The 25,097-nt window shown below is 35.3% G+C and overlaps 1 protein-coding gene across 1 annotated transcript in view; it reads right to left on the minus strand.

The window, feature by feature from the left end:
- Positions 1–25,097, minus strand: part of Eys (eyes shut homolog) — a 1,560,564-nt gene that overhangs the window by 230,936 nt on the left and 1,304,531 nt on the right. The window contains 2 exon segments of the mRNA XM_015487393.2: positions 3,761–3,981; positions 12,751–12,859. Coding sequence (XP_015342879.1) covers positions 3,761–3,981; positions 12,751–12,859 — 330 coding nt within the window.

Genomic DNA, 25,097 nt, shown 5'->3' on the forward strand with positions numbered 1-25,097 from the left:
CTTATTTTGTTTATAATAATGACTTTTATTCTGAACAGTTTATTTCTTTGAAAATACAACAAAACTTGCTGGCCTAAAAATAATTCCATCAGGTTATCTTGTCCATTCCCCTTGAATCCAGAATGGTTGAATATTAATGAATCTTTCTGAAGTTGATCTACTATTTAAGCAAACAGGAGAAAAGAAGGACATTTAGAAGTTTGCCTGGCTAGACTCAGCAGTGAGATAGAGCCAGATGGCATGGACTGAGAAAAAGGACAGAACCCAAAGTGGGAATGTAGAAGAGACTCTGGGATATCCGGGAAAGATTCATTTTGTAATGTGGCAAGACAGAGAGTGCTAGAGTTTGCATCTGGAATGTTCTTCAAAAGTCCATGTTTTAAAGGCTTAGTTCCTAGCTTGGTATTATTGGGAGGGTGTGGAAAGTTTAAGTGATGGAGTCTAGTAGGAAGTTGTAGGTCAGTGCGGATGTTCCCTTGAAGGGGATTGTGGGATCATGGTCTTATCTTTCTCTTTCTGATTCCTGGATGCCATGAGGTGACTAGTTTGCTTCACTATGTGCTCCCCGTCATAATGTATAGCCTCACCACAGACCCAAGAGACCGTGGACCAGAGCCTCCAAGCTGTGAGCCAAATGAACCTTTTGTCCTCATAAGTTGATTACCTTAAGAATTTGTTAGAGTAATGAAAAGCTGACTAACTCAGAGAGGAAGGAAAACTTTCACTTTAGCTAGCAATATGGATGGAAAATGAGTTACCAAAAGCATTAGGATAGTTAAGATTCATTTTGTAGAATCATAATGGAGTTTGCTTTGTATTTCAGAGTTTCTCTGTTGAAAACTTTATACTACTCCATATATTTGAAGTGTGGAAATGCATCTGTTCAGAGGAAGGTGTTGGTCATGGTGATAGTTCTTTGCATCTTACTGTAATGGACTGAAGCTATTTATGGCCTTATTGGGAGTTTATGTTATCTTCTGTAGACATTCTGGTTCTACTTTTGGTTTGCTGCAGACTTCTAGAATCCTCTGTTTATGATGGGTATTGAGGTTTTGGACATAACAAGTAAGGGTGAAAGCATTCTTATTCTGATGATCTTATGTATGGTCCATAGTTATCTGTGTTCTTCATATACAAATTTTTTTGACCTGCCCTCAGTACTCTTATAAGCCTTCTGAGAATTTTTTTTTTTTTTTTTTTTTACAAGTTGGTGTTCTGGCACTGACCAACTTCAGTGTATTATGGTGATATACAGGGGGATACTGGAAGGAAAGTCATCATTGCCATGAACCAACACGGTCTGTGTGCAGTAATGCAAGGATTAGTTTATGGAGTTGAACACTGACAATCAAGATAGAAATCATTTTGTTCATAGGATGTGAAAAAGTATTTTACTCATTGGTACATAGCTGATACATCTCCATTTGTCTAGCCTAAAACACATATATGATGTGAAATTTCTTAAAAAGTGTGTATCAAAATCAGCTGACATTCAAGAGGATTTCTCTGAGGTAGTGGTTGAAAGGTTGAAAAAGTCAGAAATAAGTATGGATGGCCAGAATATATAATGTATACAACAGCAGACTGACAGGTACATTTATATGGGAAAATTCACTGAGACCTAAAGAGCTGAATGAGCTTCCACATTAGACTGAAAAGTCTCTGTGTGCAGGATTGCTGTTTTGAATATATATCTTTTATTTTTTTTCCCCTACACACTCTTAGCTCATACCTAAATCTCAGGCAATGTTTGTTGAAATAAAGCTAAGAAAATGAACATATAAAGTCTAAAAGAACCTAGGATTTTTTTAAATCTTAGGATGATTATCTTTTCCAAATACCTGTTAAATAACTAAGATTAAAAGTAATATGATGTTCTTTAATTAAAACAAACAGTGTTTATTTTATTTAGTATATAACTGGCTTCAATATCTCAGAGAGTTAATGTTTTAAAATAAAACTAACCCTTGTCTGAGTTGGAGACATTGATATTTTTGTATAAAATTGGAATATATTGGTTTTCTATTGTTGCATAGCAATATGACCACAAGCTTAGCTTTAAACAAAGTATACTTCTTAACTCAGCCTCATGGGTCCTCTGCATAATAATTTCACAAAGTGCAGTCCAGGTATTGGTCAGGCTGGGGCCTCACTTCAAGGCTTGCTGGAGAAAGGATCTATTTCCAAGCTCATGTGGTTCTTTGTAAAATTAATTTTCTTTTTGTTGGCTTCAATATCTGCTAGCTGTCAGTTGGAGGCAGTCCTTAGCTCCTCACTGGTTGGAGGCTGCTCTAAATGCCTTTGTCATGTGGGCCTCCCAAAAGCCGCTGAATGCTTCATCAAAGCCAGCAAGGGAGATGCAGCTCACAATTCTAAGTAACCTAATTATGGAAATGACATCCTATCACCCTGCTCAATTGGTTGTTCTGTTGGTTAAAATCAACTCATAGGTTCCACCACAATACAATTGCTATTAGTGGTTTGGTTATGAAGGAGACCATTTATTGAGTAAAGCTTTGATTTTGGTTTCCTTCAGGAAAGCTATCATGGTCAGTTCTTTAACACTTTATCTGTGGTATTTTATTATATTAAATAGGCTTACATTGTTGTTTTTATGGTACAAATGTATAAATTAAGTCACACACTTAGATATAGTGAGTCAGAAGGCAAATTTCTAGACACTATAAGAGATGATCACTTTCCTTTCCACTGCACCATGCTTATTTTTTTCCTTCAAATTTATTACTGTCAGTCTGTGATTCTCGGGTACATATGTCACCTTGACATTATCAGGCCTGTGCAGTCCTCTGTTCTCTGTCTTTACCATTTTGTTCTTCCTCTCTCTCTCTCTCTCTCTCTCTCTCTCTCTCTTTTCATTTTTTTATTCTAGTGATTACTTTCAGAGCCCATCTATGCCTATCATTTCTTGTCCTGCCTTTTTGATAGACTTTTTCTCTTTTTCCACACTATGTACAAAGATGTTTACTTTTATGAAGTCATTATTAACTACTTGATAGCTTGCCCCTTGGAAACACTGAGGTGAATTAATTAAGATATTTCCTGTGAGATTTGGTCAATTTTCCTTTGACTTGAACTATTATAATCACTACAGGTTTCAGCTTCTATTCTGCCCTTATTTGTAGCCCTGAAATAAAGATTTCTCAGAGGATTGGGGAAATTTAGCAATATGTTCTACACTGTCCAAATGAGACTCCCTCAGGGTTGATTCACTGAAGACATGTTAGTGAAGCAGAAAGTAATTTTAATTAAGATCTTCTTAAGCTTGTATAGCATGATAAATCTTTGCTTTGAGGAGGAAAATGGATATAGCATTGTAAATAAAAATAAAAATAGATATGGTGAATTTTTCATCTCTAATAGTAGAGATCTAGGGATTTTTTGAATTAAAAACAAAGTAAAAATTCATTAATGTATCAAATAATCATCGATGGATAACAATCTCTTATTCATATTTGCAAAAAATGGTAACACCTACATTAAAACTTGGATACATTTTGATAGTTTCCAAATTGGGTGCATTTACCTTATTATTTTCAGAGTTTGGAAATCTCTTGTCACTGGACCCACAGTGTGCAAGTTTCTCTGAGCAAATAAATGTGTACCACATGTGTGCATTATAAGAATTTGGGGTTCCAAGTCTTTCTTTTCTATTACCCCATTGACAATGCTTCTGACTTTTGCTGTTTTAAGAATCTGGAGTCATGCAATAGAAATCAGGGATGAAGATGCTGGCACTGACCTGATGCAAGTGCCATTGTTATGGCATAGATGACGAGCACACCAGGGCACATGGCAGTTCTTGATGTTCTTCCCACGAAGTGCTTCATCAATAATGAAGAATTCTTTGTTGTCTACTTGAAGTTCTCTAATGCAGCCCTGGAACCCCTGAATATGGCCCATATGCTTATGGATCTTTATATTTTCAGGGACATGACCAAGGAACATTGATTCAAAATATACCTGTAAGAGAAGTAACAAAAAATCTTATCATAAGATGCTGTCACATTATATGGGAAAGATCTAGAATGGTCAGTTCTATAACTGCATGTTTTAAAGTGTTTTTCTTTGTAAAACCCATTTCAATTGTTGGATTATTTTGTCACTTGTACTAGGTGGTAAATAAATTACTTAGAAAAGAGCTTAGAAAAGAGCTCTTGGTTTACAGTTTTTTTCATTTCATAATATCTAATAAAATTAATGCAAAAATAGGGGCTAAACAAAACTTGCTGATTGCTTTGAAATGTATTTTTTAATTCAAGGGTTTGCACTTTAATGGGAACATTACCAAATGACAACTGATAAAGAAAATACAGCCATGTTAATTAATTATTGTCAGGGGTTGAATTGTATTCCATCCATATTCATATACTGAAGGTTCTAATCCATGGTGCTTATGTGACCTTATTTGTAAATAGAATCATTGCAAATCTAATTAGTTAAGATGACATCAATATTAGAGTAAGGTAGACTTTAGTTTAATATGATTGATGTCCTTATAAAAAGGGGCAAGTTTGACACAGACAGACCTGCACACAGGGAGAACACCATGTGAACATGAAGGTGGAGAGCTGGATGACACATCTACTAACCAGGAATGTCAAAGATTGCCAACAAACCAGGAGAAGCTTGATGAGAGACGTGGAACAGATTCTTTCTCAAAGTCACTGAAAGGAAACAACCCTGACATCATCTCAATTTTGGACTCTCAGCTTCAAGAATTGTAAGAACTACAAGACATTTCTATTCTTTAAGCCATCCAGTTTGTGTCATTTTTTTATTTTGGGGACTCCGGCAAACTAATGACATTATATATCAAGTATCCTAAAATATGAGCAAAATGTATGGCATTTGCACATGGTACTTGATAATTAGACATGTTAGTTTTTCCTCCAAAAATATGTAATAAATATGCATCAGAAGTTGAACTTTTCTTGCCTTATATTCAGTCCTTTCATTCACTCTTTATTCTAACAATCAGGTCAAGAACAGGCTCTTGTTTTGAGGAGACAAAAAAGAAACCACTCCATTTCAAAGGGACACAACTCATAGACAATTCAATAAAGGTATTCTGTAAAACTGGGTCCTTAATCTACCTTCATTTGGACAACACATCAGAGCTACATCTTACATTGGAGTCAGTTCTGAAGTCTGCATGTAAGATGAATATTCTGTGGAATCGAAATCGCCCTTGGAGATATCTTAAACATCACTTCAGAGACTAATACGCTTTCTCTGAAAAAAACCACATAGCTACATTTTCCTGCAGCTTTGGAATAGATTGCTGTTTTGTCAGTGTGGTTTCAGATGAAGCTAACATTAAGTGGCCATGTTGTATAAAAATTCTAGGACCCCCTCTGTGTGGTGAATTGCACCATGATGGTACTGATACTGAGAGCACAGAAAATTCTTCGCACATCCGTGCTCATTACAGAGCTTAAATCATTGACCAGATGGTACAATCACTTACATGATTTAAACTTCTACTTGATCTCTCCTTTCCCACCGTCACTAACATATATAACTGAATTCTCATAATTTAGATGTACATAAAATGAAACTCCCCTCAACAGGAATCTATGGGCTACAATAGAAGTTTTAATGAACTGGAGATGAGTCCCTGCTCTTCAGAGCTGTTAGGCATATGACATGTAGATGCAGCTGCAAGTATAGTCTCCGACACCCCTGTCCCCTAAACACACTCTAACACCTCAAACAGATGTCTTTAAGTACTGAAAAATATATAAGTTGGTATTAAAGATACCAATAAAATGTAGAACCATCATTACAAGAATTCAAAAACTAGAATCAAACAACTAAAATAGGAATCTAGGGGGAGGAGACCATGAAAGATGCCTAGAACACCATTGAACATTTATACTAATTTATACTGGTATGATGTAACTTTGCTTTTAGAGAACAGAAGAATGTTAAATTCTAGGAACACCAAAGCATCTCCATGACCCTTGCTTAGCAGGTAAAAGTAACTCTTGGAACTCTCTTTTTCAACCCTAAAAAAAAAAAGACAATATTTCTTGAGGAAATTTCTTAATTTCTTTCCCCTGAGTATTTCCTATTTTATTCCCAGAAGGTTTCAATCTTTGGGTGTAGAAGGCAGGAGGGCTTGCCAAAAGTTCCAAGGTGTATTGATAGAGTCCTTACATAGCATTCATTTTTTCTCATGTGCTAAGTCAGTTCATATTAAGTACTCCAACAAGCTATTAGCAGACCTGCTGATCAGCGAAGCCACCCACTGTTAATACAGTTTGGGGTCTATTGTGAAAAAAAAAAAACACAACTTTTTTCTTTTTCCCTCTGCATCAAGGCATGATTTCCTCTCATCAAGGTTCTTTGACATCTTTCTGTATTGATCACATACCTGGAAAAGAAAATTCTCACTGCTTTGACAAGTGTGCTCTTTTAACACAAAACTTATAGAGGATGGGAACTCTCTTCTGCCACAAGTAGGCAGATCCGAGGAAAAATCTATAGAACTGCCTATGATTTATTATTCCATTAAAAACATTCAAACAATGAAAGTAGGTGGTTTTTGTATTTCTTTTGATCTGAGGCCCAAGCTTAGTTAGAGTCCTAAATGTCTAAAAAAAATTAGCTGTTGTTGACTGCACATAGATAACTATTAAAATGGTTGACTTCTTCTATCCCCAGACTCTCAATTATCTGAGAGCTGCCTTTTGCGTGTATAATCATTCCCAAGGAGACAGGTCTTTAAAGTAGTCTTTTCTAATAATTTCTTGTGAATCAGACTATGGAGAATAGAGTCTGACATCAGGATATGATCTTACAAGATAAAAGCACAGAGAACAGACATGGATAATCAAGGAGGAATCATCAAGATAATAAAAATGATAAATGGTGACTGAGAGGAAAGGTCCCTACATCTTCAAGAGTGAACTCTCCTTTCCTCTCAGAATCTCTCTCTATAAAAAGAACATAGTTGCTATTTTATAATAACTGCAAATAAAACAAAAATATATTCAAATTTCTATAAGCTTGGAGGGAGGAGTGTTTGCTGGATAACTTGTCCTATTTCTTTTTTACTTTCTTTTAGTTTTGACATTGTAGTATTACATATATTTATGTAATGCTATCTTGATTCGATGTTTTGTTTTGCATCATTGATTCTCTTTTCCAAGTTAAATGACCTTTTTTTTTTGTTAATGAAATATGGACAGGAAACTGCAAGTGCACTTTTGGTTAAGATTAATTGTCAGAGTATACTTGTATTTGTGTAAGAATATGATAACTTATATTGGAAATTAACTGAATTTTATTTAAGAATCACTATTTAAGTATTAGCTGAATTGTATGCAAACAATTCAAAACAAGAAGCATGAAGTTTTGGAAAAAAAAGTGGATAAGATGGTGGGTAAAGTGTTTCAGTAAAAGGATTTACTTAAATAACTTTTTACATTTGGAGACAATGAGTGAAAAGGGATCAAAAAGCAGAAGCAGAATTTATCTAAATCCCCCGTCCCTTTGCAGTTTAAAAAAAAAAAAAAAAAACAAAACCCTTTCTCTTGCTTGGCCTTATGTTATGACAATCTGTTGAGAACACAGTCTCTTCTATATTCATTTAAAACCATTTTGGGGGATGGCTTCCACCTTGGTCATGTTCTCTGAAGTCTGTAGCCTTTAAATTAGAAGGTTTCATATTTGTTACAAATGAATTGTTTCATGAAACTCAATCCTGCTTTTCTTTCATCTCCTATTTATCTTTTAAGCCACTTTTCCGAGTTTTGATGCGTAAGGTCCTTATTATTTTGCCAGATTCAGCATATGTGAAGTTCTCTCTGCATACCATACAAAAGAAATGTCATATAACTTTTCTCGTTTATCCTCCATATTCAATGTACATGGCATAGAAAACAAGGCAGTGCTTATTTGGAAGTTATTGAATCATGTATGTGATTGATATGAAGTAGCCTGCATAAAGTGGTTATGGTTTAAAATTTGATCAATATTAGTGGTCATCTGAGGTTCCAAATCTCATAGTTAAATATCTGATTTCTAGGCTTTCCAGAGAATGTTCCCCAAATTATCACTTCTTACCTTATCCAAGAAATAACTGAACTTTAGTGAAATAATCAATGAATTGAGTTGCTACCCTGTGAACAAATTGATCTAGGGAAGTGCAAATGTAAAAGAAGGAAGTGGAATTATATGCCTTAAGATCTTAATGTGAACTGGAGAAATAAATCATAAAGAAATTATTTACCGGTCAGCAAGAGGGCAGAATAGGAGTCCCAGACTCTCCTTCACCCAAGGACACAGATTAAAAAGAGCATGGATCAGTTCCCTTTGTCAGAAACCTAGAAAATAGTTAAGGGGCTTCTGCATGTCAGGCAAGCATGAAATCAGCTGCACTGAATCCAGAAGGAAAATTCATTCCTTCAGTAGGGTCACTTCCCCCAGCATAGCATGGTCCAGTTAGGAGAAAACTCTCAGCTCCAGTTTCTCACTAGGGAGGAAAAGAGAAGATTGAAACATGACCTGCATGTAGAATCTTTGGTGAGCTCCCCAAGGGATCAAAATCTATTTTGTCTGAATCTAAGCATTGACAGGAAACGGTGCCATACTGGGGATCATCAAGAACAAAAGTGACAGTTTGGACTAGTACACAGTCATTCACCACAGTCCCAGTCTGGATGATTCAGTATGGGTGAGTGGGGAAAAAAAAAATCTCAATTATCAGCTTCTTCCTGGGGAGGGAAAGAATGGGATCCAATGTTTTATATTTTGGGGAGACTGCTCATGGTACTAGTTTCTGTCCTATCTGTCTCAGAGAATCAGTGGGACCCAGTATACTATAGATACTTGGGAGATGTTGATAACAAAAGAGCACTGGAAAACTTGACCCTGCTTTAGAAGACCCAGGGTACAGCAGAGAGAGGGCAATGTAGATTGGCAACCTGTCTCTCAGGGGAATGGGAGAGAAAAGAAGAGTGGAGCACGCATCCAATGTTCTGGCTTAGCAGAGGGATGCCTGAGGGGCTGATTTCTGTGTTGCCCAACTTGGAGAGCTGATGGAATCTAGCATACTTTAGAAACCTGAAGGTTGCTGAGAAGGAGTTAGCTAACTTGTGTTCTAGAGAACCTGCAGCACCACTGTCAGACACTCAAGGGAGAAAGAGGTTATGAGCTCTTAAAAAAAGAAACTGGTAAATCACTCCAATTGGGAGTTTGCATGTACAAGATCAGAGAAGACACAGCTACAGAAAAAGTCTGAGAGACTCTCAGTCTCTATCCTTGCTGTCTTGTAAACATCTTTCCCTGTATCAAGTCAGTCCAAAAAGACTGGGAGAGGTAGCTGTTTCTTTTCTTTTTTCCAAATGTATGAATCCTACGGAAGTTACAAAGTACAGGAATAAACAGGAAACCTAATCCCCACCAACGGAACAAAGTAAATCTCCAGAAACCAATCCTAAATAAACAGAGGTATTTAAACTACCTGACAAAGAATTCAAACTAACAATCTTAAAAGTGTTCAATGAGTTCAGGAAAACAGTGCAGAAATGAGATTATCATCAGAGAGAAAGAACATACAAAAATGAACCAATCAAAAACTTAAAAAAATACCTAAAATTTTAAAATTCACTGAAGTTCAAGAGCAGATTTAATCAAACAGGAGACAGAGAATCAGTTAACCAGAAGCCAGATCATTTGAAATTATCCAGTTAGAGAAATAAGAAGAAAATTTTAAAAGACTGAAGAAAGTCTAAGGAACTTAAAGGACAGCATTAGGTGAGTCAATATATACCATATGGAAGAAGAAACAGAAGAAGGAGAAGGAGGGAGGAGGGGGAGGGGGAAGTGGATAAAGGGGAGAGAGGGAGGGATGAGGGGGGAGGGGGAAAAGAGGAGCTGGGGAGAAGAAACAGGGAAAGGTTATTTGAAAAAATAATACCTGAAAACTGAAAATTTGGAAAGGAAATGGGCACTTAGATTCAAGAAGCCCAAAGGACTCCCAGTGGAATATTCCTAAAGAAGTCCACTCTGAGTCACGTTGTGATGAGACTGTTGAAAGTCAATGAGAATTTTGGAAGATTTAAGAGAAAAGTGACTTGTCACAAAAATTGAAACTCCCATGAGACTCACAGCATATTTCTCCACACAAACTTCTCAAAACCTTTCACGTTAGAAGGATGATATACTCAAAGTGCTGAAAAAAATCTGCCAACCAAGAATGCTGTATCTGGGCAAAATTGTCCTTCAAAGATGAAAAGGACAGAAAGTCTTTCCCAAATAAACAAAAACTGAGGGAGTTCATCACTAGACCTGCTTTACTACATATGCTAAAGGGTGTCCTTCAAGTTGAAATAAAAGGCCTCTAGAAAGCATCATTAAAATATATGAAATTATAAAATAGTTATGTAGAGAAATACAGAATACTGTAAGGAGTTAAAGGTACCTTTTTTTTTTTTTTGATAGTCTGTGTCAAAGTCAATGACGCTTAGAATTAAATGGCTTTGCCTCACAATTTTATCAGTGCTTATGTCTTTATTCTACACACCTCCACATTCTACAGTGAATAGGTATAATTCACAACTGGAAGCCATCTCTAGGTGTCTTTTCTCGGACAAGGACCTGTCAAGATTTGGAAAGAAAAGGGCATTTATCAAGGAGGCTGGTTACAAGAGGGTACTGAGGTTGAAACTGATGCTCCTTGGCTTAGAAGAGACTATGTCTAAATAAACCCATTGTCAGCTGGAAAAATTGTCAGTAAAAATACACTTAGTACATCTAACCTACCGCACATCATAGCTTAGCAACACAGTACACTTGAGAGTACTAGTTATACATTCTAATGAATACGTGGCTGACTTGGAGCTACAAGTGTGGCTTCTACTGAATGCTTGTTCCTTGGCATCATTGTAAAGTAAAAAAAAATGTAAGTAGAACCATTGTTAAGTTAGGGAATGTCTGTCTGTACCAGAACCCTGGGACTGGGGTCTGGTTGAGAGAATCCCATCATGCTCGACCTCCACAGAATGACTGAACTGAACTTTGTGGTTAATACAAGTTAGGAGGTAGCATTCAGAGTCTTATCCACTCAGACTCTGGAGCACTTGAGTTGGACTGAACACTAGAAGACCAAGAGCTGTAAAAGCTGTGGTGCCTCCTATCTTAATAGTAGTGAAGAGCAAGTGAGGCTTTAGAAAGCCTGCATGCATTCTTTATTTACCTCCTCAAATTATCCAAATTATTTTCTATTTTAATCATAAATTCTGTTCTCATGTACTGGGTCTCTGTGTGTGCAGGTGCATTATCTGGGACATTCTGATCAGTATTTTATTTAGTCAGCCTCAAGGACAAGTGACTGATGTCAAACAGACTATAAGTCATATTTGAAGTATTCAACAATAAATATATATTTATTGAGCATTTTAATTCTATTTATTAATTATGTGATTCATCAATGTCTATGTTAGCACAGCACATGTTATTTATAAGAAAATATGGAGCTTTTAATATCAAAATGATAACTATACAGAGTTAACATAGATGTAATTATAATAAATATTTTATGTTGAATTTTTTCAAAAAACTCTGAGTGTTTCATATATCTTGGACCACTTGAATATTCCAGGTCTTGAGTATAAATATTTATCTCTCTTGGCATGACTTTTTAAAACATGAAATAACTTTGTTTCTACGTAAACAACTCACTTGAAAAGTTTTAACTTTGCTGCAGTAGCAAGTCAAGAGTAGTAGAGTGTAATACAAAAACAAAAAAGGGTAAGGAATCAAAATGACTGGAGTCAAGTCTCTGTCATTATTACTATAAAATTTTGTACAAGTCTATATTCAGTTTCCTCAGCCATAGAAAAGAGGTAATCACTTTTACTTTGCAGTGTTATTGTAAATATCAAATGAGATAATGCATAGTTTGGCCATAGTTTGGAAAATATAATGTGCTTAGACAAATGTTAGATGTTTGTGTGTGCTTCCTTTGGATGACTATATACACACAACAAGAAACTATACAAAAGAAGTGGAAATGAAATGAAATTTCCAATTTGCTAGGGCCGTGCATATTGCAAATTTTAATGTGTACCAAAATTAGCACTTTAGAGCTCTAATTATACAGATTAACTCTCTACATTGACAAATGAACCAAGAATTCTTTATCTTAACTCTGTTGCCAGAAAGTCATACTAAGAAGCATATAACCAACCACATCATTAAAATGAAAAGAATTCAGCAGATTGCTTGGTCTCTGGAGAGACAGACATCCTCTGTTCTTCCAATTTAGCTTGATTTGATGTTTCTAAGAAAAAATACCCAGCTAGTGCAAATCTAGAAGGCTGAGAGTGGGCTTGTAAACAAGACTACAAGAGTACTATCACATCCTATGAAAACAATAATACAAGTTTTGTATTATAAGTTTTGTAAGTTGTTGTATCTTGTTACTTTCTCATTCTTTAAATTGTCTTTTTTTTAAAAATCAAGCACAATATATTAAATTCAAAGTGTGACAGAAAAATCAGTTTATTTTCAAGTTTAACAAAACATTTTAGTAATAGGCAAAGTCAAATATTTAATTATAACCTAAAGAATGAGATAAAATTTCTGGTGCTTTGCTGAGAGTTTTTACAAATAATCTGTTCCACTGAGAAATATGATTAATGCTTAATAACATAAAGTGAATAGTTATTTGAAATGCTAAGGGCACAATTAGCATTTGAAACTAGATATTTGCAGACCTACCTGAGAGGTATCCGGAACCTCTGTGTCTTTTTTCCATAATGGAGGTTTTCCATATACAGCCATTTCAATCATACAGGCAAATCCAGGACTGTCACCCGGCATCGTGAAGCTAGAAGTAAAACAGAAGAGGCCATTATTGTATGCAAGAATAGAGTGACTTCACACATGGATGGTAAGTACTACTTCAATGAGAGAGGTACTTTATGGATCACAATAATCCTGAAATATGGCTTCAATCAACTGTGAACATTTTCGGATAGATAAAAGATATATTTCTTTTTCTAACACTGCATTTCATTTTCCTTCTCTCCTCCTGACTTTCAATCAGGTCTTGAAATGCATTCAGAAAGTTAAATCCCCTACAAAACAAAAAGAGCTTTATGTGTATAAGTAGGTATTGATAAATTTTAAGTGCTAACTGTGGTTGACATATGGTCTTATTCACATAGGAGATTGTTGGACAAGTAACATCAATGTTAAATGATGCTAAACTCCCTAGGTAGAAAATTCTCCTCCTTGGCCTACAGGGGAAATAGAAATGGAATAAGAAATGAAAGGCTGCATACCCCTGAGCAGTGAGATTACACTGTGATACAGTTATCAGAACTCAGAAAGCATGCTGCTAATGTACCAGCTGGTACTGTTTCAGAGATAAAGAAAAGTGTAAGGTTAAGGGAATTTGAAGAATGAATAGCAGAAATGGTCAACACACAATTGAAAATTTATCAGAAGTTTCTAAATTGATGCAATCAGATGAATAGGCACATATAACAAAGTACTTGGCGTTCTTTTAAAACACTTCATTTAGAATTTTAAAAGACAATTCCAATGATATTACCTAGACACTTGCCATATGTAGCAGTATTAACTGGCACTGTTATGAAGTTTATTCTGTAGAGATAATAGGAATATATTTACTGATATTATTGATAGCTATTTCTGCATACTGAGAATGTGAATAATATTAATTCTAATTTTGGTTTATTTGTATTTTTTTAAATTTTGGACAGTGATCATAGATTAAATTTTACTTTGAATTTTGAACAGTCTTTCCAGTTTGCCTTGATCCTTTCAGTGCAAAAACTAGGAACATTCCTGGTAAACCTGAGTCATTTTTCATTCTACTTTTAAAACACACAAAGTCAATTTTATTAAATAATTATTGGTTAAATTATTTTATTATTATTTAAATAACTATAGGCTTAGATGAATGGAGAAAAACAAGCCAGAGCCCTTCCCTTCCCTATCTTCCTACAAAATGCCTAGCTCTTGGGTGGCTCCTTCTGTCCTCTTACCTAAAAATACAAATCTTATAGCGTTCCTTCAATAAATCATTCTACTACTTTTTTGGCTTCCACTCAAGTTTACCAAAGTCATTTCTAATTCTGATCAGATCACTTCGGAATATTCTTAAATTCTAAGAGTTTCCAGTTTGTGTGAACTGTACTGTAGGGATCTATGAAGCCACTTGCCATTGTCGTTGATTATGGTCAGGCTGACATGCATGGATGCTTCCTACTGGAGATGGAAGGAATAGATTTGGGGAATGCACGTCTTTACTAACAATATGATTTCTCTTGCTTTCATTTAGAGTTTGTTGGAATCTGAACCTGAGTTGCAGTTCTGCAAAGGAAGTCACTTTATCTCCTTTATGTTATTCCTCCTTTTCTCCCTCTGACCCTTCAACAAATAGCTGATTCTATTGTCTGCTTAGTTTATATACTATTTTGGAAATTGCTACTTTAAATCCACAAGAGTTTTCCCCATGGGGAGATTCTTATCACATTCATTTTTATACTATGTTGTATTTGTTTATATACTAAATTGTGTTGTAAGAAACAAAAATACTCTATAAACAAATTAGATATTTTGCCATATAAATCATTTGATGAAAAATCTAAGTGCATATCCCTTATGCCTTTCAAGTATTGCTGAGGTCTGCACAGTCTAATGATTTAAAGACTCAAGGATCATATTTTGAGATAATCCATTGACTGCCTGAGTGATCTTAGGCAAACCACTTAACCTTTCTTCCCTGAAGTGTGATTATCCACAGAAGGGAGATAATCATTCTTAGCTCATAAATGGTTAGTGAGAATCACATTATTTAATGTACATAAATCATTCAGTGCTAATATTAAAATCTGAGTTAAAGCAATTATTTGCTGACTAGACAGGGATCTCTAAAGAGATTTTTATGAAAATAAATTACACAGTCAAGTTGAAGTGTTCATCTACTTCTACTAATATTGCTTGTAATGGAGTTCAAAATCAAATACTCAATTTGAATTATTTTAAAAAGTAAAACTTGATGAATGGAACATTTTTTTCTGGTGTTCTTAACAGTTTTGTTCTTTAGATCTATAATGTTAACCAATATGGCTGAAACATTTGATTTGTAAAGGACATTTTATTTGTAAACTTTTAGAAGGACCTGAACAATCTGTGAATTCTGCGTATCAAAAACCAAGGAAAGGGTTGTAAAAATGTAAATAAATGAAAAGTGGATGTGATAGGTTTATGAGTTAAGTCAAATACTTTATATAATTTAATGTTATTCAGTTCCTATGCTAGAGTTATAGGATAATAATTTACATGGAAGGATGTATGTGCGAAATAGAAAAATGAAGACAATTTGAGTCATATGACATAAATTTATAAAAATATGCAATGAGATGATACCAGAATTGCTTTCACTAATATTTTCAATGGCTATCACTATATGCTGAGACTAAGGATGATGCTTAATTTGTGTGTTTTTTAATTTGTATTTTATGAATGTTGGACATAGAACATATATTTTCTATTTTTACCCCGTAAGATGAACGTATACTTTTCAAATTGATTTTGAAGTTTATTTATTTATGGTATTTTTCATTTTTAAAATTGATGCATTGTTATTTTATAAAATAACAGGATTCATTGTGACATATTCATACATACTCATCCATCAATTGGCTTGATTGATTCCCCTGTGCTCCCCCTTTCCCTCCCTTTCTTCCTCTGTCTCTCTTCTATTTTCATGGAAATTGATTTTTTTAAAGGTCTAACGAATTTGGCAACATTTTTCTGTTGTTTCTTGGGTTCTATGCCTTCCCTCCAGGTTCACCTCTCTACCTACCTTCTTCCTAAGTATCTTTAATACCTCTTGTATCTGTGGATAGTAAACCCATCGTCATATCACACTTCATTTCACCCCTGAATAATGGCTTAACTGCTGAGAATTTTAAATTGATTTTTCTTTTAGAACTTTAAATATAGTATCTGATTATATTCTGCTTTCAATTGCTGATGTGAAGCCATTCTCAGTTCAATGTAAAAGCTCTTCTTTTGTTACTTTAACTTTTCTCTCTGGCAGCTTTAAGATCCTGTATGTACTTGGGATAATGAGTGTGGGTGTGGATTAATCATTGTAAATTCTTCTCTATACTCACATGCACTTTTGATCTTAGAAATTATATATTCTTTCCATTTGTAAAAATTCTTAACTGAACTTCACATATTGCTTTTTGATATTCCCTGACTTTTCCATTTCATTTTTTGAAGCCATATATGTATCTTCTAAATTTCTTAATCTTGTTTTTGTTCTTTAAAATAAATCACAATTTCTCTGTCCAGTATTATTCTCAGGTATCATTTGTTTCTTTGTCTCCTGACTATAGAGTTTATTCTATTGACTGAGTTTTAAATTTTTCTGATTATTTTTTATTTTCAAGATTTTGAATCTTTTCCATAATTTTTGTATTTACTCTCTGCCTATTTGATTTTATAATTTCTTTTTTTAGCTGAAAGTTATTTCTTCATTTGTGCATTCTGGCATCCTACAAATATTTATTTTACAGTTTTTACTAGACTCATAAGAATTATTTAGAGTGATTCATATTGCATGAGTTTTTTGCTTTGTTCCATTCTCAATATCATGCGCAGGCTCATTTTGAATGGGAATGTTTTTGTTTTTTTTCTCTTTTCCTTATTTCCACTCTTGTTCTCTTGTGCTCTTCTGCTATGCCCAACCTGCCTGCATCATGAGAGTCCTGTCAGATCCTCTCACATCTAGACCAGAATCTTGGATAATGGATACTGGTAATTCTGTCCTATAATGATATTGAAGGTGTCTACAGGTCCATGCACACAGCTGACAGAGGATTCTTGGTGAAGTTCAGGACCTACTACTTGTCTGCAGTCTGTGGTCTTTCTGGGCTGGAAGCTAAGTCAGAATCTCAGATTGCAGTCTTTCTCTGTATGTTTATCCTCCTGCTTGCCCACCCTTCCTCCCTTCCTTCCTTCCTTCCTTCCTTCCTTCCTTCCTTCCTTCCTTCCTTCCTTCCTTCCTTCCTTCCTTCCTTCCTTCCTTCCTTCCTTCCTTCCTTCCTTCCTTCTTCCTTTTCTACCTATCATCTCTGTACCTATATAAAATATTTCACAATCATTCTTGAGCAAGTAGTTTCTTTTCCCCTATGCACACTGAGCTTCCCTTTCTAGGATTATATCTTGGCAAGCCAGCAGTTTTAGCTCATTTACTACTTTTCATTTTCCTCTTTTTCTTGTCTAGGGGAGATGTTTATCCTGTTTTGAACTTGGCTTTATGCTTTTAGTTGTCTATTTTTAGAAATTTTCTGTATGACAGCTATGTGTTAGACATTGAGGAGGAGTGTCAAAGTGTGAAGTTACGAAGTCATCTTGACTAGACATCCCACTCATTTTGATATTAAGAAAAAAACTTGTACACCTATATTGAATTGCTGTGATATACCCCATAAAGATATACAAATGATATATATGAATATTTTTAATCTGGTAAAAAATGTGTTTTGTGAAAAATTTGAATGCCATGCTTGAATATTGTGTTGTTTTAAATATTATGCTATAATAGAATTTAATATCATTACATTTTTTAAATCTGAAAAAGACATCAGAATTTTGTACCATAATATTGTTCAATAAAGGGAACAATTTTTTGATTATTAAAAAAACCCCTAAGCTCTTGCCTTTGAAGGGCCATGTAAACAGAAAGTTATCTTTGATCTGTGAGGAGAAGAATGACAAAAAATTAAACAAGCCATTTGGAAGTACCTTTCTGATTTTATAGGCTTAAATTTGAAAGGCCTAATTTCTTTGGCTTTTCCATCTCAAGTTTGTTGTGTGCTAAAGGCGTTTGGGTGCATCTGTCTTACATATTTTTCCAGTGGTATATTTCAAAAACCCACAAGTACAGTGGTTTGTTTCCTTTCAGAGAAAAATAGAAAATACGGATTTTTTTTTTCTTTCCAAGTCATCTATGTTAGGTTTGTCAAGTCTGGGAGTTATACAACTCACTAGCATTAAACCATAATGAAATTAAACACTTTAAAGGACTATTGCATTGTTGTGCTAAAAGCACAGAAAACATAGTTCACGTATAATTGCAGCATGAAGTCATGGTATAACAGTAACAGAATTGAACAGCACCAATTGCTTCTAGGGAATATTGCAAAATTGATGATAATACTGAATGCTTTCACAGGTGCAAAACATAAATGTTCTTTTTTCTTGTCACTAGGCTTGGCTATTACCCAGCTATGATCCTGGCTCGTTTATATTAGATTTTAGCTGTTTTGAGCTTGAATTAAATTTGCTAGTAAGTTGTTTCATCTTTTCCCTTCCTTTGCTTTTGCTTCCCTCCCATTTCCCTTCTTCCCTCACCACTTCTCTGTCTTTTCCCCTCCCTTCCTCCCTCCTTTCCCCCATCTCTCTCTCTCTTTCCTGTTAGATTTTTTAAGTAAAGCAAAACATCAGATTTCCATATAGCTAACTTGCAATATACATAGCAGTTAAATGAATCTCCAAGTTAATAGCTATTGAAGGTCTAATGAATAATAACTAGTCTTAACCTTTACCAAATGAATATATGTCAATTGCTCTGAAGATAATAGATAGCTAACTCATTAAGTGCCAGTTCAGAAATTTCATTTAAAAGAATCTTCCTAGGTTAGGCTTACAATTGTGAGAGGATGAATTTGTTTGTTAGCAGCTCTGATCTCCACGTTCAGCCAAATGTTCAGCTCTGTGTGAGAATAGCTGGGATGGAGGCTGATAGCCTAGAGACTCAATGTCAGCAGATGGCAGTAAAGATACATGACAGATATGAAGGCATTGAAAGGTATTTGGTCCGTAGGAAGACTAACTTGGGATCTAATTGATAGTGTGATTATTTTAGCTTTCTGTTTGTAACTAGAAAACATGGAAAAATATGCTTCAAAGATTATACATCAGACAATGTGGATGAAACTGTCCAGAGACATACTGCTTTCTTTCTCAGTTAACATATCTAATGCCACTGTCATTGCTGTATGAGCAAATTTAAGAAACTGTTGTTCAAGAATGTGATGTTTTTCATACATACCTTTCAATACAACCATATTTCCTTAGGTTGTTAGGGCAACTCAGCACAACCTGAATGTTACAGCAGAGCAAAAACTTAATCAGGCACAAAAGCCATAGTGTCAGGCACTTTGTCAAACAAAAGCAACATAAACACACCAAAAGCATCTTGAAGCATTCCTTTTTGTTGAGAGCATCAAGGAACTGGGCAGCCTGGCTATACAAATAGCGAGTACATAAAGCATTTCATGGTCTTTAATAAGTGGCTGTCATGAAGACTCTTTGTCCCTGAATGACAGTCATGCAAGGGTAATTGATTTTAGCTGGTTTTAACTAGTCTTTCCTCTAACAAAGGAGGGAGGAAAAAAACCCTCAAATATATTTACTAATACATTACAGAGAAAACCAAGTCATTTTCCTGTGAACAACTGATATGATAAAAGGCTCTGCGATGATTCCTGAGGACTGCTGAGCAGAGCTTCGCTCACACCCTTGATTAACCAGAGCAGTCGTCAAGGGAACATCCAACCAGCCATCATGAGCACCTGAGATTTTCTAGGAACGGTGATTTTTCTTCTGATTACACATATCCAATTCATGTGCAGTGGGACCCACAGCTTATTTTGCAGATTTTCCTACCTCTTGGTAGCACCTCTACACATGTCAACAGCTCAAATTCTTTTGTTTTTCTTACCTTGTAAAAATATCCGCATAATAACCACTACCATCTTACACATTTAAATTTTGCATGCAGAAAGGTTACTGTGTTTCTTAGTTTTTATTTATCCTTTTTGTGTTAGCGTGACATCCAGCTTTAATCTGGATGATTAATGATTAATCTGAACATGATGAGGAGGAGTTTCAGGGTCAGTGGTGTGCTGAAGCAGGCCGTTTTTGCACATCTCATCCCAACTCCATGGTTAGTGAATCCATGTTGGTATCTTGAAATTGACCAAGGTGAGAGTATTTAGGCCAGGGAAATTGGCTTACTGGTACAAATTAGTACCTTCTTCCCTTTTTCCTCTGATAATGGATTCTTTAAAAGTATCTGAGTTTTTAAGAGATTCCGAACTTTCTTGCACATTTCTTAGTAGCCTTTAATCATTCTCTTAGAACAAGAACGTTAAGAAAGCCTCCAAACTCAACTGTGCTATTAGCATTTCATTGGGAATTTCAATAGAAAATCTCCCTTATTTTTAATAAGTTAGTTCACACCTCTATATTCAATTAATTTACTCTGATGATGAATGTGGATTCAAGGAATTTTACCTCTAATACATGGTCAGCTTACAAGGATCAGATAATATTTAAGTTTACCATTCACATCCCAAATTGATTTGCTCAGTGTTATTTACTTTTTAGCAGTTTAGAGGTCTATGTGTATCCAATCCTTTAAGTAATCAATCAAATCTCAGGAGGTAAAAATATTGATTGCTAATTCTTTCCTCTCCAACACTTAAACTCAGACACTTTAATATTTTGAGAAAGTAAAATTTTCCAAGTTGAAAGATCATATGGAAAAACTCAATTAGATAATAAACAGATTACCAAATTTGAGAACAAAGCAATTCTGATGAAGTTGGCATGTGCAAATTCACTCCTGTATGGTGGTAAGTGAATCCAAAGATATGTTTTCTTCAGGAAAAGGCCATTGTGTTCCTTTCACTTTTTAAAAGATATGTTACACCGAGAGATTATTTTCTATAAAATTACTGAATGTTAACAGTATGTGTGTATTTTCCTTGTTTCCTAAATACTACAGTTTCTGCATGATTAGTACCATTAGAAGCATGTAATTTTCCTGGTGGTGCATTTTAATTTAGATTTACTTAAGAAGCAGAAAATATTTTAATACTGAAGTATTCATGTTGTATCATGTTTAATCAAGTAAGGTCAGTAACAATCATCCTAGCGTTTCTTTAAAAATATGAAAGTAGATTAGTAAAGATGAAAAAGGTTTAAATTTCAGAAGCACTTTCTAGGCCAAAGTTGTAAATTTCTCATCGCTCTAGTGTAGAAAGACTGAGTGTGATTCAGTGGGCCATGCCTGAGATCGATAGCTCTTTGGTTTCACAATTCTTTGCCAGCTAGCTCATCATCTATGTCCTTTGCCTCTCAGTTTATTTCATTTTCTTTGATCAAGAACATCTATGTCTTATTCTGAGATGTACCCTGTTCCTAATGACTTCTGAAGCTTTACATTTATCTTCTCCCCTGTCTTTCTTACACACTTTGGCAAACATGACTTCTTCATCTTTAAACCTTCCTATAGGAAAAGAAAAAAAAAGTCAAACGAAATTCTTACCTCAAACAAACTTTCTATGTGGTGATAACCCAGACAAGAAAAAAATTTAAAATAACTGACATAGAAATGGAATTGATGAATATCTGTAATGGAGCCTTATTGATTGAATGAAGAATGACTCCTTTAATTTTGACTCCATTTCTTATTAGTGTTTCCATGAGTGTACTTTTAATTTAAAGATTGAAGGGTATTTAATGGAATAAGTGATCATGATGATGACAAAAAGTATGCTTTGTTTTGCCTCTTACAATGAAGAAAATACATTGCTGGAGTTGTTCCTTATAAGAAAAACAATTACACTAAATGTTTTGGAATTTTTCCAGAAGATGATACATGAAATATTCAAAGTGGAAACAAAAGTCACATCATCTCATATACAGAGAAAAATCATTGACAGTTAGAGATGATATGAATGTTTTGTACCACTTGATACAAATAGCAAACAAAATTACTGCAAAGCTCATAGGCTCAAGACCACAATGAAATTAAATAAACTCTAAAATCTACAGACTATGTTAATTTAATGTATTTGTGTAGTCTCAATCTCCAAATAACTTAGTATGAGGTAAAATAATAAGAAATAGGAGGAAAAAAGAAAAGTTTTTGTAGTAAAATAAAATATAAAATAAATTATTTTTTCAGGCAGGACTTTATATACAAAAGAAAATGGATCTTCTGATTCCAAGGGCACATGATTGAATGCTTACAAGAAACAGTATGCTAGCTAATGGAGAAGTGGAGGCAAAGGAAGCATTGCCATTTGAAGGTCCTTGAGAGTCAATTGAAAAGACATGGTCCTTCTCATATAGGTCAGTTTTCACTGAAAGCAGAGGATGCTGGCCAAGGCACTAGCACTGACAGTGTGGGTTGGTGTTATGAGAGGTGACATTTGTGCAACATCTTTAAGGTTGCATTCAAGCAGATACAGCAAGTCAAAATGGGATACTCTTGCTCATATAAGCTTGCTATTTTTTCTTTCTTTCTTTCTTTCTTTCTTTCTTTCTTTCTTTCTTCTTGCAGTATTAGGTATGATAAAGGGACACTTTGCCATTGAGCTACATTCCCAGTCCTTTTTATTTTATTTTGGGACAGGGCCTAGCTAAGTTGCTGAGCCTGGCCTTGAATTTGCAATCCTCCTGCTTCAGCCTCCTGAGTAGCTGTGTTCACAAACCTGCACCACTGCACCTGATTAGCTAGGACTTCTTGATTGCTGCCCATGGAGCAAAAACAAAAGCACAGCATTTACTCAAAAGTGCTTGCCTATTTTGCTGCTCAGAAACAAATGGGAAATATCTTTTCTCTAGTCTTTAGATTTTTTTTCTTTCTTTATCATCTTCAGTGAACTCCCCCTACCCCTGCCCCAGTTGTCTACTACATGGGGTTGTGTTGCTCTATGTCACCTCCTTTGTGACACTTGACCCATCAGACACATTCCAATATTTCACAGTGATAGAGACACTCATGAAGTCTATGTATTTACTCTTAGAATGGCTTCTTTCAAAGAATATAATTGAATTATTCACTTTATTTAATAAATATTTATGCAGCATTTATTATGAACAAGGCTTCATCCCAAGTACTTAAAAACATTCAGTAATATATATCCTATGAGGAAAGTGAAAGCATTCTTCACACTTAAAGATGAGAAACTTGAGGTGCCAAGGGATTAGGTTGTATTTTCACAGGCACACCATCCATGAGTGACACTGCTGGGCTTTGAACCTGTAACTGATGGCTCAGGAATTGATGCTCTTAGCTACTGTGTTACTTACTTCTATTAATTCCTAGTGTAAATATTAATTTATTTATTTTAATTAGGTATATATGACAACAGAATGCATTTTTATTCATTGTACACAATTGCAGCACAACTTTACATATATATGGTTGTACGCGATGTATCCTCGCACCATATGTGCAGTCATACAGTACCTAGGGTAATGATGTCCATCTCATTCCATCATCTTAACTGCCCCCAGGCTCCCTTCCCATACCACCCTCCCCTTTGCCCCATCAAAATTCCTCCATTTTCCCCATGTTTGGCCCCTCCCCCCCATTATGGTTCAGCATCCACTTATCAGAGAGAACATATTTGGCTTTTGGTTTTTTGGGACTGGCTTACTTCACTTAGCATGATATTCTGCAACTCCATCCATTTACCTGCAAATGCCATGATTTTATTCTCTCTTCATGCTGAGTAATATTCCATTGTGTATATAAACCACAGTTTCTTCATCCATTCATCTATTGAAGGGCATCTATATTGGCTCCACAGTTTAGTTATTGTGAGTTGAGGTGCTATAAACATTGAGGTGGCTGCATTACTAGAGTAACCTAGTGTAAATACTATAAATTTCCATTTCATCACCTCAATCCAGTTGATCTACCTTTCATTAGTAGCATATTATGAATTCCTTGGCTTTTTATTTTCCTTTGTTTCTTGAAGGCACTTTGTCTCTGCACTTGCCCTGATCTCTTAAGATGGAGGACTTCCTCCACCCTCTCTTCCTTAATCATAACATTTAATCTACTTTGCTCCTTATGCCCTCAGCCTCTTCTTTCTTAATTACTATACTATGCCTGGACCTTTTCAGGTTCCATGATATCTAGCACCAGGACTAGAGACTTGAATGAGTGTTAAGGAGAGAGAGTAAGGGATTTGAAATAAAAATCTGTTGGGACCCACAAACACTCCTTCTAGACTGTTGACCACAAGTAGCAGGAAAAGAGAGAGGTGTGCTACCACACTTTCTAGTGTTGGTACTCCATTGGTGGCAGGTTTACAGGAAGGTGCCTGGAAGGGAATCATAATGCCTAGCAAGTTGTTGCAGTGAATTTATTTGGGAGCATTTGTGACCTACCGATATGGAATCTCTTTGTCTTGGAGATGGTGAATTTGAGGGCTCTAAAATGTTCAGAAGGTTGCTTTGTTATAATATGAGGTCTTGTTTGGTTTAATAGTCTTTGATAATTTCCAGTAAAAATCAGGTCAGGTTATATTGTTCTGTGGCTGTTTGTTTTATATCTCTTTTTCTCTCTGGCCTTCTATTGCTCAGAGTAAGGCTGTGTCTGATTCTCCTTGGTAACCTTAGCTGGGAGCACAGTGTGTGATGTATATTGCACATGAAATGTACATTGGCTGAACCGATGTCTCTATGGGACCCAATAGATCAGTGGATTTTTTTTTTAGAGAAATGCTTTTCTTTTACTTGCTGCCTACTTTATTCACAGCTGAATGGTAGTTCTAGCTGCTCTCCTGTGTGAAGGGCCAGTCCTTCAGTACATCAACTCATTAATGAAGTGAAGATAGCCGTTGATGTACTCTTGATGATAAGCCCATCTCTGACCTAACAAGTAAGTAGAAATGTTACTCACATTTCTGTGTGTTTCTGATATGCAAAGGAGTTTGTATATTTCAAACTCCCTTCTAAACCTTTGCATTCTCTTCCAGACACATGCATTTCATATGAGAAATAACATGTTGGGACACCATGATGCAGCCATCTTATTCCCATGTCATCAGCCATCTTATTCCCACATCATGTCCATAAACCTTGGTGCTAAGTTTATTGCCACTTAGCCCTGAGAAAAGATGTGAAGGTGTGTGTGTGTGTGTGTGTGTGTGTGTGTGTGTGAGAGAGAGAGAGAGAGAGAGAGAGAGAGAGAGAGAGAGAGAGATATT

This window comes from Marmota marmota, unplaced genomic scaffold, assembly GCF_001458135.2.
Source record: "Marmota marmota marmota unplaced genomic scaffold, marMar, whole genome shotgun sequence".
Taxonomy (NCBI): Eukaryota; Metazoa; Chordata; class Mammalia; order Rodentia; family Sciuridae; genus Marmota; species Marmota marmota.